The 13,665-nt window shown below is 34.8% G+C and overlaps 1 protein-coding gene across 1 annotated transcript; it reads right to left on the bottom strand.

Moving 5' to 3' along the window:
* Positions 1 to 2,107: 2,107 nt before the first annotated feature.
* On the bottom strand, positions 2,108 to 7,317 carry LOC134277064 (transforming growth factor-beta-induced protein ig-h3-like). The gene is made up of 6 exons (XM_062759329.1): positions 7,179 to 7,317; positions 6,546 to 6,760; positions 6,195 to 6,381; positions 6,011 to 6,109; positions 2,480 to 2,596; positions 2,108 to 2,256 (listed from the first exon to the last, which is right to left on the bottom strand). The coding sequence occupies exons 1-6, from the start codon at positions 7,315 to 7,317 to the stop codon at positions 2,129 to 2,131; spliced, it is 885 nt and encodes a 294-aa protein (XP_062615313.1). The 3' UTR covers positions 2,108 to 2,128.
* Between the last annotated feature and the right edge of the window lie 6,348 nt (positions 7,318 to 13,665).

The raw sequence follows: 13,665 nt of genomic DNA, 5'->3' as shown, positions 1-13,665 counted from the left end.
TATGAAATGCGTCCGGTCTATCGGGTATACTCGGGTGAAGTGCGATTTACATAATTGAACGAATTAATTATGCTAATTAATTACGACAATCAGTAAATCGTACATTGTTTCATTCTCTCAAAATGGCGTAACTATACTTGATAAAGAATAACCAAAGAAAAATAATATAGAAGGGGCATTTTAACATATGAATTATGATCTAGACTATTATAAATTTTAATTTGAAATGTTTTAGGACTGATTATCGGTAAAAAAATAATTAATAATTAATTAACAAAGGCGTAAGCAATACATAGTTATGTGGGTTGTTCGAGAGTTGGTGACGCAAATTAACTGTGGAGTTTACACTAAATTGAGAGAATAATCTTGTTTGGTATCATCAGGAATCGGGTCTAGTTTACGTTCATTCTGGTGAAGTCATTCAGTTTGTTAATACCATTGGGGCGGAATGACTTCAATCTGTGCATCCAGAACTTTTCTTTGCTTTTTCTCTGAGCGTCTTCTTTGTAAGCACAGCACTGACACAGACAGTTTTAACAGCCCTGTTACAGGCCGCAGCTACAAAATACTAGGAAGTTTGTCCTGTCATACTGACAACTGCATTTATCTCATCAGTTGCAAAGTTTGCTCCAAACAGTATATTGGTGAAACAGGAGATCTCCGCAGGAGAGTCAATAACCACCGTTCGACCATTAGGACCAAAAAACTCAATGAACCCGTTGGGGAACATTTCAACCTTGAGGGTCACAAATGGGAGGACATGACAGTAGTGGTGATTGATCATAACCCAAGATGGACAGACGCTCAGAGAAAAAGCAAAGAAAAGTTCTGGATGCACAGATTGAAGTCATTCCGCCCCAATGGTATTAACAAACTGAATGACTTCACCAGAATGAACGTAAACTAGACCCGATTCCTGATGATACCAAACAAGATTATTCTCTCAATTTAGTGTAAACTCCACAGTTAATTTGCGTCACCAACTCTCGAACAACCCACATAACTATGTATTGCTTACGCCTTTGTTAATTAATTATTAATTATTTTTTTACCGATAATCAGTCCTAAAACATTTCAAATTAAAATTTATAATAGATCATAATTCATATGTTAAAATGCCCCTTCTATATTATTTTTCTTTTGTTATTCTTTATCAAGTATAGTTACGCCATTTTGAGAGAATGAAACAATGTACGATTTACTGATTGTCGTAATTAATTAGCATAATTAATTCGTTCAATTATGTAAATCGCACTTCACCCGAGTATACCCGATAGACCGGACGCATTTCATAGCGGTCCGGATTCTTTCTTTAATAGTGTTCTTAAAAATTTCCAAATCAACATGTAACTTAGTATGTAAATATATAGTGTTTAGTAGTTTAGTAGTAGTGCTAGTTGTTTTTTTTGTTTCGCTTTTTCCTTTGTTCTTATGACTTTTTAACTCTTTTCTTTGTCCTGAGGAAGGGACAGGGCGTCCCGAAAATTTGACAATTTTTATTGTTCGTGTCGTTGGTCATTTTTAGTGCTTTATATATATATATATATATATATATATGTTTTGCTAAGAGTAATTTGCACAACCTATAACGAAAGCAATTTTTATTTTATCTACGTCTGGGATATAAGAAGTGGCTGCTCCTGTAACTTCTACAACTTTAAACAGGATGTATAATATACATGTATTATTAAATCAAATGTTGATGGACGTATCACCAAGATTTTTGCGTTGTCATGGGTGATAACACTGAAAAAGATGACCAAGGCTCTGAATAAAACCTGATGATAGACGCTTGAAAATCCACAGAAATTCAAGTTATATTCCGATCACTGGTAAATGACCAGTTTTATTTCCTTGTAAATGAATAGGAGGCCAGACGATTGGGATTGGGGGAGAACTGCATGGTTTAGCACAATAGCAACAGTGCTACTTCGACATTGTTAAGAATAACCAGACGGTTTACAATAATCACCGTAATTTAAAAAAATTCAGTACTTAGTGTTTAAGAATATTTATTGACAAAAATAAAATTTTGATGAAATATGTACAAACATGACATCATATGTATAATGAAATAAATTAACAAATGAAAAAACATTAGGGGAAAATAAAATATTTTAAATAATTTTTATCCTAGAATGGATGATAGATGATTTCTAGCGGGAAGAAGCACGTGATCAATGAGATGTACGACTCCATTAGTGGCGCTTATGTCCGCCTGGATAACATGGCCTTTTTTATTCACCGTTACAGCTCCTGAAATAATAATTGCACAAAAATATCTATATTCAGTGAAATTAGTTGACCATAAGATTTTAATTTAAATTTAAAGCAATCTATTCGAAAAAAAAAATAAAAGCTAACGAATCTATTCGGATAAAAAATGAAATCAAATGATTTACATGTTGATCGATAAAAAACTTATTTGAATGCTGATTATATTTTTCGAAATTTTAAAGTGCATATTATCATAAATTACCGTGACTGACTCCGAGTCTGATGACGTCATGACGAGTATCTAATGTCCTCAAGTGTTCGCGGTTGTAAAGACCGGCAGAGTATTCAGTGTGAGGAACAACATGGTATTCCAGAATTTCTAAAATAAGTTAAGAAAATGATCGATCTGAAAAATACTCAAAAATAATACAAATATTCAGTGCTACATGTAGCATAAACCAGAAGTCTTTGTCGAGACTGTAGCTCTTCTGGTATATACTTATTATAAAGGAAGAGAAAATTAGCAGTTGGGACTTACAACTTTACAAAGCATTTTTAAAAAGGTTAATAATCCTTGATTAAGTCTCTTTTTGTAGCGAGATTGCAATAAGACTACAACTGTAGGAGAAGCTTTTATTAAAATTTTATAGAAATTTCAATTTTAGTTACCATGGCAACATCGATCATCAAAATCAAAAACACAAAACTGAAAATTATACCCCCGGTATATATCTGTGTAGTCTACTTTCATGCCAAATTATATTTTAATCAGACTAAAACTTATTTTGAATAGCATTTTGAAAGTATTTCACAGTTATTTCTATTTGTGCTAACCATGGCAACACCCTTCATCGAAATAAAAAATCAATATACAGAATTATATATTTATGTGTAGTCCACTTGTTTGCCAAGTTATATTTAAATCAGACTAAAATTGTATTTGGAGTTGCATTTTGAATGTTTTTCACAGAAACTTCTATTTTTAGTAACCAAGGCAACACTGTTCATCGAAATCAAAAACCGATCGACAGAATTATGAATTTTAGTCTACTCTTCTTGTGTGCCAATTTATATTGTAATCGTCGCCGGCGTGGCGCAGTGGTTAGAGCGTCTGCTCTAGAGTCGTGAAGTAAAGAGTCAATCCTTACGTCGCGGGTTCGAATCCCACTGCGGGACGTGGAGACCGGTCCTTCGGATGAGACCGTATAAACCGAGGCCCCGTGTCGCAGTAGGTGCTGGCACGAAAAAGATCCCTCACTGCTCAAAGGCCCTGAGTGCCGAGCATAGGAGAAAATTTGTAGCCATCCACCGGCAAGTGGTGGCGTCTCCATATGAGTGAAAAAAATTCTCGAGAGGGACGTTAAGCAACATACAATCAATCAATTATATTGAAATCAGACCAAAACTGTAGGAGGAGTAGCATTTTGAAAAATTATTTACGGACGACGGACGCATTACTATCACATTAGCTCTTCTGGTCTCTGGCCAGTAGAGCTAATCAAAGTACTCAGAAGTACAGAGAGCCGGGCTCATTTACAGAGTAGAATGGATTTCTTACATGAATCGCGTTTATATTCTGATGAAAAAATTACTTTAAAACTATCAATATAAATGATAAGACACTGACAGTGAGTTTTTCAATCCAAATACCACGGTCCTATTTTGTCAGAATCAGAATTAATCTGGCTGAATGTAAACAAACAGGCCAATCTGGTTCCCTCTCCTACTTCACCTCGTATGTGTAGAGAACTACGGTAACACTGATTATCAAAAATCCTTACGCTAATGAACTATGTTCTTTGACTTATGAAGTTTTCAAAGTCAATATTACTAATGTTTATTTTATATAGATAAAACTTCGTTTTATTTTTGTTGCTTTATTTAGCGTTTGTATTATCTCAAAAGCGGCTGAGAGTAAGAACTATATTTTTGCACGTAACTTTGAAATGGCGACTATGGGGTTAACATCCTGCCTTGAACAGGATCACATAAGCCGGCAATTGCTCTTTGAGCAATAAGCCCGGCTAAAAATGAACGTCTAGAAATTCCACAGGGAAATTAGGGAAATTAGAATAGTAAAGATTGATTGTTGATTGATTGTACAGCAAAACTCGGTTATAACGAAGTCACTGGGACCTATGAAATCACTTCGTTATATCCGTAATTCGTTATAACCGTATAAGAAATTCATTAAATTTAAATAGCTGGGAAGATGACTTCGATATATCCATGAATTCGTAATATCCGTGTTCGTACTAAACGATTTTTGCTGTATATTGTTTAATGCCGACTATAAGTTTAAATAATCGGTTTTTGAAAGATTTTGGTTTCTGTGCCCGCCCCTAGAGAGCCTACTCTTTTTCAAACCCCAGAGAAACGATCTTTTTCGTGCTAAGGGGGTTGTCATCCTTGACACGGGGCACCATTTTACGTCCCGTCCGACCGACTTAAAATTTCTTGGAAAATGTGTAAACTCTTAAAAAATATTGTATAAACTGTTGATAAAATAAATTGATATATGTATTTCTCATCAAAAATGAATTTATTCAAATTTTACTATAATAATCCGTTTCTAGTAGATATTCTAAAATTTTATTAACATGTACATTTGTAAAAACCTCATACATTGTTTTAATATTTCAAAAAAGTTTACTTCGAATAGGCGTAAAATTCTACATTCTAAAAGGATATGATTGATAGTTATCGGACAGTCACACGATATACATACTGGCTGAGACTCCCAATTCAATAGGTACATGTATTCATGTGTAATATTTGAGTGGCCTATACGTATTCTTGATATAATTACTTCGTCTTGACGCGCGTATCAGACTGAAGTTAGATGACTTGTTAACTTTGTTTTCAATAGCATAAAGCTTACTTTTATTACAAAAATTCCAATAAATTTGCCAAAGAGAATCAATGTATATTTTAACGAGATATTTCAAGTCAGTGTAAGGAATTTTGAATAAAGTCATTTCATGTTAAGTGCCGTTTTTGCAGCACTGTCAGATTTAGTGTCTCCAGGGATGCCGACATGACTCAGAATCCGACAAAAGTTTACCTTTTCACCTTGTTGCGCTAAATAATATATCTAAAATCATCTAAAATGTAAGGTTGGTCAATGTTCTTATTTTGTATAGATTGTAAGCAAGAGAGCGAGTCCGAAAATATTGTGAATATTTTTTCCACTAGAAGATTTTATATATTCAAATGCAAGTTGTGTGACTTTTGCTTCAGCAGTAAAAATTGTTGCTTTATTTGGAAGACGTGTAGAGAAAACACTGCCTTCCATCACAGCAGCTGATGCAACTTTATTTTTATCCTTTTAACCATCTGTATATATCTCGATTGTTGAACCATTAAAATATTTTATTTCGCCATATTTTTGCTTAAAAACAAGAGAATTCGTGTCTGATTTCTTAAATTCAAAAATAAATCTACATTTGGTTTTAAAATAATTTCCATGGCGGTATTTCGGAGAAATAAGTAGGCTTTATAATATCCAAAGGTAAATCAGATTCTCTGATATGTTTTTAAGATCTTAGACCGAGGGGTTTTACACATGAAGAGTAAATACATGTATTGGGGATAATGAAAACTCTACAACACCAACTTATGTGCGAGTAGCCTGTTTCGTTTAAAAACTGGTCGTACTTGGAACATACTAGTACTCTTGAGAAGTCAGTAAGTTATTGGATATACATGCAAACACACTGTGCAGTTGATATCGGAATATCACTACATAAATATGAAAAGATGAAAATGTTCAACATATTTAACTTTTACAAACCTTTCAGAAGTTCGGGATTTGAGTGTAAATTATGCAGGACGTGGGATCCAAGATTATGAAAAGCTGCATTGGTTGGCGCAAAAACCGTGAGGGCATCACCTGTAAAACAGATACAAAATGTTACAACTAGTACCTTACTGAACATTTTTTAGGTTAGATGATCTCCATGGAGATATTTTCCCACCTTGTAGAGAACCAGCTAAGCCAGCTGTTTTGACCAATGATAGGAGAGTACTGAGTTGACTGTTGCCAGCCACCAAATCCACGATATTTCCTGTTGGTGGCATCATAACGGTGTCGATTACATGAACGATCCCATTGGAAGCTGTCAGATCAAAATGTGTGATGTTGGATCCTTCAACTGTCACAGCCTACAGTAGAATAAATTATAAATGAGTATTTTGGAGGTGAACAATTGACAATTGCTACACGTCAGAATTTGGTTTGGTGATGAAAAATTGTTGCCTATTATAAAGGGCAGTGGTTACTTTTTGAAGCGGGCCATCAACAGATATAAGAGAGTGAATAGACTCACGTGATTGTGATTGTAGATGTTGAATCTGATTTTGGTTCCCGCCAAAGTCTCCAACTGAAGTTCATTAGAGGCATCAGCTTTGTGGATGGACCCCTTGACAACGTGATATTTCAGGATGTTGGCCAGAGCTGTTGTGTCCTTTGAAAGACTGTCAAGTGTAGCTTGTGGAAGCTTGGCAAAAGCAGCATTTGTTGGTGCAAAAATTGTGAATTCCCCTGAAAAGAACATACTGATTGATCTAAAGATAACATTTCTTGGGAGAAAAGGTTTCTAGATACATTATTAAAAGACCGTTTAAACATCTTCCAGTGACAAATGTCGAGGGAGGAAATTCCGATAATTGTAGACGATTCTTTATTTATAAAATATGGTATAAAGATTACTTATATTAATTCGTAATTATTATAAACAGAAGTAAAATGAGTGGTTGAGATTCTTATAGTCCCTTAATATTTGTAATCATGAAACATTCACTATGACTGGTTTGCTATAATACAGTATTCATTAATCATTTAATTAAATATTTTTTAGCTTACTATAATATAGCATTCATTGATCATTTATTTACATATTTTTTTAACTTACTATAATACAGTTTTCATTAATCATTTATTCAAATATTTTCTAGCTTACCTCCTAACAAAGCATCAGCTAATCCTGTTTGCTGTACAAGAGCAATAAGAGTTGTTTCCCCGTCGTTTTGGAGAACTTCTACGAGGTTTCCAGCGAAAGCACTCTGTACAATTACAGCCAATGTTAGGAAGCCAATCATTTTGAGCTTTTAACTAGATCTAAAGTTTGGACTGAACTGTATAAAGCATAAAATGTCCGAAGTTTTATAGTATCCATCCTTTATGTAAAACAGAAAGATATTTTATGCAAGGTGGACATAGCATCAGATTCGAAAATGTGAATGAAATGTTTCATAATGCCCTCATGCAATTGTTGGGCACCAAAAGGAAAGCATTGTAAGAAAAGTACTATTGTAACAGTATCTCCGTTTCTTTTCTTTATAATCTGGAGATTAGCAACTGATGTTTTTCAAATTTGCGAAGGATAACATCTTTAAACAAATAAAAATAGGAAGAATTGAAGGAATATTCTTTTGGGGGCCTCAACACGTTTTTCCGCGTTTCTTAAGGAATCCGTACGTTGACCAGATCTAAGCCTCGAACATAAGTTGTTATCATGTGTACGATTATTAAGGCGTTTATCAAATTGAAGACCGTTGCATGTGACACACTTTACCATGACTTAATTGTACTTAAGACGCTTCAGATGTTATCAATGGAGTGATGTCGATTTTGAAATTTACGCCTGCTCCCGTCCCCCATTTACACTTCCTTAAGGAATTTCAACAATATGAATATTTCTCTGTTACATATTACGAATCGATTCCTTTTTATGAAACTTGCCAATGTATTTTATGATGATTTTGGACAAAATTTCAAACATTTTTTATTAGTAATAGTAATTTATAACATCGTTCATTAGTAATCATAATTTCTAGTTGAAACAAAACTTTAACACTACAAATACTAGTAAATTTATATCGCATTACCTTTTCCCGCAAAAATGATTTCAAAATGTGCTTTATTGTGTAAGAAGCCATCAGGCTCTAAGCAATTTCAATACATTAAAGTTATTTAATCTGTTGATATTTCCTTATCAGGGACGCATCTTTTTCCTAATAGTAATTTTCAAAATTGGGTAACACTCAAATCAAATGGAAAAAAATTGATGACACTGACGGAAATGCCAAAGATCCTACCTGGAAAAGGCCGCCCTACGTACATTAGACCATCTTGTGTCTTTTTTTTCTTTTTTGCAAAAATTTGTTCAATTAATGATGTGAGATTAAAATGAATATATAAAATATTTATTCACACAAGTGTCCTTATCTACATGTACGAAACAAATAAGCAGGCTAGCTGAATAAATGAAAATGAAAGTATGAGATTTGGGAGGTTGTATGATGGTTGATAGCGGAAACATTATGAAAGATACTGTGCATTACTAAAGTGTTTGAAGTATAGGAAATTAAGCTTATGAATAGTAGTAGCTGACTGATTTATAAGGAACTTTGTAAACAAAATGAATAGTACTGTAATGAAAAATTTTGGCGAAAACCTACCGACTACCAGAGATGCAAGAATGTGCGGTGCTGCCCTCTTTCAACTGTTCAAGTAAATCGAAAGGCAAGTTTACTTTTATAAAATATTTTTATGAACAGAGCAATAGATTTATTTAATATATATAACACCTCTCTCACTCTCTCATTGTCATCTTCTCCATCGCCACTAGGGATGTTCTTCATCAAGGCCTATGGGCCTCATGTTAATACCAAAACATTCTTATTAGTTTGGATTTTTCTAATACAGGGATCTGCAGAAACTGCACAGGATACCAACAACTGGGATATCCACCTTGAAGCTGCATTATTTGGTATCCGACAGGCGAAGTAAAATGTAAAAAAAAAAATTCATCCGTCTATGAGATTTCATATGTTAGCATGCCAACCCTTCCATCAGAATTAAACCTATAAGAGAGCATCAATCCAAACAAGGCGACAGAGGCACGTGTAAATAACCTGAACAGCTTTAGGCAAAAAACTAAAATTCTGTCCACGAAAACATCAAGACTGGACAGTGTAGGATGAAAGAGGCACAACAGAGAAAAGTTACAACAAGGCTAAAGTTCAAACCAGGAGATACCGCAGGAACTCTCGTAAACTGCAGTGGACGCTTTCCAAGCTCAAGGAATTGAACTGGCTAGGGCCAAACACTATTGATTCCATTTCAAAGAGCGGTGTTGCAGTTCTGAAAGATAAATCTGGATCAAGGCTTCAAAGGAAATGTAGAACTGCCAATTTGAATCTGCAGAGAAAAAGGCCTGAACATTTGCAGCCAAAGAGGAAACCTGAGCATGTAAAGACAGCAACAAGCACCAACCCCACCCAAGCCACCAGGAACGTGCACCTGGAGAGCGCTGAAGGCATCTCGGAGCCCACTCAAAACACTACCGACCAGCATCTTAAGGAGGAAAGCCAAACTCTGTTGGACCTAAGGCCTCTTAAAAAATCCAACCTTGGCGCCAAAAAGAACACTCGTAGGGGAAAAGGAGACACGAACAAGAACACCTAGCAGCACCACAGAGTCGACCCAGGCCAAAATCAAGAGGGATCAGATTAGCAACCAACATGAAACTACAACAAAGAATCCTCCTGTGAGATATCTTTCTTACCATACGCCAAAGAAGACATTCAGCAAACAATAACATAATTTCTCCAAACAGACTTGGTAGCAGCTATCCAAACGTCGCTGATGAAGAAAATGCCATTCATCACAAGCCCTTTACAGATGCCAGTCTGCAACTCGGATTTAAGGCTAGCCTTGATTAAGGATATGAACAAAAAGGCATTTGATTTTTATATTTGACCAAGTTATCCAGGAGATCAGTGGTAAAGATTTGGGAGAAAAAAAACCAGTGTCGCCATGCTGTAATCAGCAGCCATCCTGCATAAACAGAACACCACTGGAGGAATTTTTGAACAAAATTAAGGAAGTAGCGAGGAGGAAGTATTAAAGAAATTTCTGCTATCTAAATCAAATATGAATTTGTTTATATTAGATCACAAGTGTATTTTTTTTTTTTTTGCTAAATATTAGCAAGTAGTTATAAACAGTTAAAAAGGGGGTCATTGTTGTTATAGACCATGCGAAGGGAGCGAATCAAAACTAATCATATATTGCTTTCATAAAAAGGTAATCTAATTCATTTTTAAACAAGAATACCCTGGTAGATATGGGTTACCCCATATCCAAAGATATTCGACTTCTAGATTTAATATGTTTAACAGTGTTTATAATGACGTTAATAAAAAAAACTGCACTGTCTAATTATGGTCACCCAGTCTCCTAAAAAACAGTTCACATAGGCCTGTGTCCGCAAGACCAACATTAGCCTTGGTCTACACACGTGCGATGGAGCTGTCAAACGCATCCAGCGAGCTCGGAGAAACACGTTTTGTTTTGCCGAGAAGTTACGATGGCAGACAAAACTTTTCTTTTCTTAATTAGATCATATGAATACGAATTCTGATTAATAATAAAAATTATACAATCCCTGTTGAACTAGTTTGTTCTAACATTTCCATCTGCAACAACTTGTGTTTAAAATGGCCGGGTTAGGAAAATCAGGACCAGATCAGAAAATTCTAAACTGAAAACGTTTTTTGTTTTGAAAATTATGAAATATACTAATGTATTCGTCGCAGAAATTACTTATATTATTCAAGTTCTTTATAAAATGGTATGCTGAACTTCAACACGAACCCGAATCTCCGACCCAGTTTTCGTTTTGCTAAACATTTTATACCCTACAGTTTACAAAGTGTACACACGTTCAGAATCCGGCCAGGGATTGAAAATTCTGTCATTTAATAATACACACACACACAGAATGATTAATATTTTCTTTAAGAGGAAATTGTATGATAATTAACGGACTATAAACATGTACTTAATACAATTGTTGATATAGGATTATCAATTCATCGGTGAAAAGATATGAATCGAAGAATGACCTAAATATTCTCTGTTATCAAACATGTAAAAAAAAACAGAAGTCTCTGTCAAGACTGTAGCTCTACTGGTTTGTACTTATCAAAAACCATTGTATGTATGTATCTTTGTATTGTCTACTTGTGTGCCAACTTATTTTGAAATCAAACTAAAACTGTAGAAGGAGTAGCATTTTAAAGGAATTTCACAGAAAATTCTATTTTTAGTAACCACGGCAACACCGTTCATTGAAATCAAAAACCAATGCACTATTCGATGTATCTTAGTGTAGTCTACTTGTGTGCCAAGTTATATTGAAATCAGTCCAAAACTGTAGAAGGAGTAGCGTTTTTAAGGAATTTCAAAGAAAATTCTATTTTTAGTAACCATGGCAACACTGTTCATCGAAATCAAAAACCGATGCACTGTTCTATGTATCTTAGTGTAGTCTACTTGTGTGCCAAGTTATATTGAAATCAGACCAAAACTGTAGAAGGAGTAGCGTTTTTAAGGAATTTCACAGAAAATTCTATTTTTAGTAACCATGGCAACAGCGTTCATCGAAATCAAAAACCGATGCATTATTCTATGTATCTTAGTGTAGTCTACTTGTGTGCCACGTTATATTGAAATCGGACCAAAACTGTAGAAGGAGTAGAATTTTAAAGGAATTTCACAGAAAATTCTATTTTTAGTAACCATGGCAACACCTTTCATCGAAATTAAAAACCGATGCACTATTCTATGTATCTTAGTGTAGTCTACTTGTGTGCCAAGTAATATTGAAATCAGACTAAAATTGTAGGAGGAGTAGCGTTTTGAAAAATTGTTTACAGACAGACGGACAGACAGACAGACGGACGGACGCCGGACGCATTACTATCGCATAAGCTCTTCTGGTCTCTGACCAGTAGAGCTAAAAAGGCTGAGGAGGGAGCGAGCGTAGGAATATTGATATTTTTTATTTGCATTTCGAGGGGAAAGTGACTTTCTAATAATATTTTGACGTTATTTTTGATTTCTTTAACGTATGACATACACAACTTTACTCTTATCATGAACAATAATGTTGTATCTACTTATCATGATGGAACTATTTTGGTCGGACCAATTTGTGTTAGCCGCCGCTGACTACAGTAATATATCTTGCATTAATAGTATGCACTGATCGAATATATTAAAAAATCAAGATAAAACGCAGCACAATTTCTCCTGTCGACAAAACTAAAGCCTTTACTAATTCATCACCTGTGTTTTTAAGAAGAGGGAAAGGTCCTTTCAATGTTGAACTGCTAGCTGCAACACTCTGTCATGTTCAATTCTCTACGATGTACAGAGATGCAGAATTGGCTTTAAAAAGTTAAGTGAGGGGGATTCGATAGCTAGAATGATTATTATACATTGAAATAAAAGATGACATAGTAGCTCTCTTGATTTTTAAAGAATTAAACCAAACAATAAAAATATTCTTTTTTTTCTAAATTAGTAAATTACATTTTCGTGAACTGAAAGATACTAAACAAAATTGAACGAAAATTATTCCGTAACAACCCCCCACCCCCCTTTCGGGAGATAATCTTGAATGATATTGTATTATATGTACTCGTACCTAGAAAGAGGACATCCCCATCCCCGGGTATTATATTGTCTATGAAACATTCGATAATAAATTCTAATTTCATTCCGCATTAGATAGCAAATGTATAAATATATTGTTTGAGATTTATTTTTATCGTTCCTTAAAATATTAATCTTTACCTATAAATATATAATTTCTATCATGTAATTGATACAGGTATGTCGTAATATTTAACGATTAAATTATTGAGACAGCAAAAGAGTTGTCTCCATCTACAGCGGCTGTAAAGAAGAGGCAGCAAAGAGAGAGGCTTGCTCGGGAAAAAAAAGGAAGAAAGTGAAAAAAGACAACAAGTAACAGCCCTTAAGAGTGAACATATTCAAGAGAAATTACAGAAGGAAGAAAGACTCAGGAAAAATCACGGAGAAAGGATGATGGCGAGCAAAGAAAAAAAATACGCAAAACAATCTTCCGCTCACATAAGAGGAACAACAAATATTTCAAAATAAAACTAGAGGTACTGTGAGCGATAAGCTCACTAAATGATACCCCCCGCCTCCATATACTAGTAGTTTAAATGGAAAAGTCCATGTTTTGCTGTGGCCGGAAAACCCTAAAAAATGTGTCGGATCAAAATGTAAAATAGGAGGTGCACAATGGCAATATGTAATAAAGATTCTGTGAAAGTTTCATCAAATTTCATTCAATGGTATGAGAGGAGTTGCGGATAAGAGATGGGTGCCCCATAGCGTAACAGACGGACGGACGGGCAGACGGACGGAATTAACGATTACTATTTACCCTTCCGCTTTTCAAGAAGGGGATATAATGAGTAAATCCCTGCAGAAAGAAAGTTAAAGGAAGCATTTCCCAGGACACCTGTAAATGTATTGTTACAGTAAAGGCATGCTTGTCTTCAAAATAATCACCCACGGTTAAGGCACTACAGCATAGAAAGGTTGTATCATCACCTGAAGAT

The sequence above is a fragment of the Saccostrea cucullata genome, unplaced genomic scaffold (assembly GCF_032062105.1).
Source record: "Saccostrea cucullata isolate Sc308-1 unplaced genomic scaffold, CSIRO_AGI_Scuc_v1 ctg1380, whole genome shotgun sequence".
NCBI classification, from domain to species: domain Eukaryota; kingdom Metazoa; phylum Mollusca; class Bivalvia; order Ostreida; family Ostreidae; genus Saccostrea; species Saccostrea cuccullata.
This window is presented reverse-complemented; position numbering and strand designations above follow the sequence as displayed.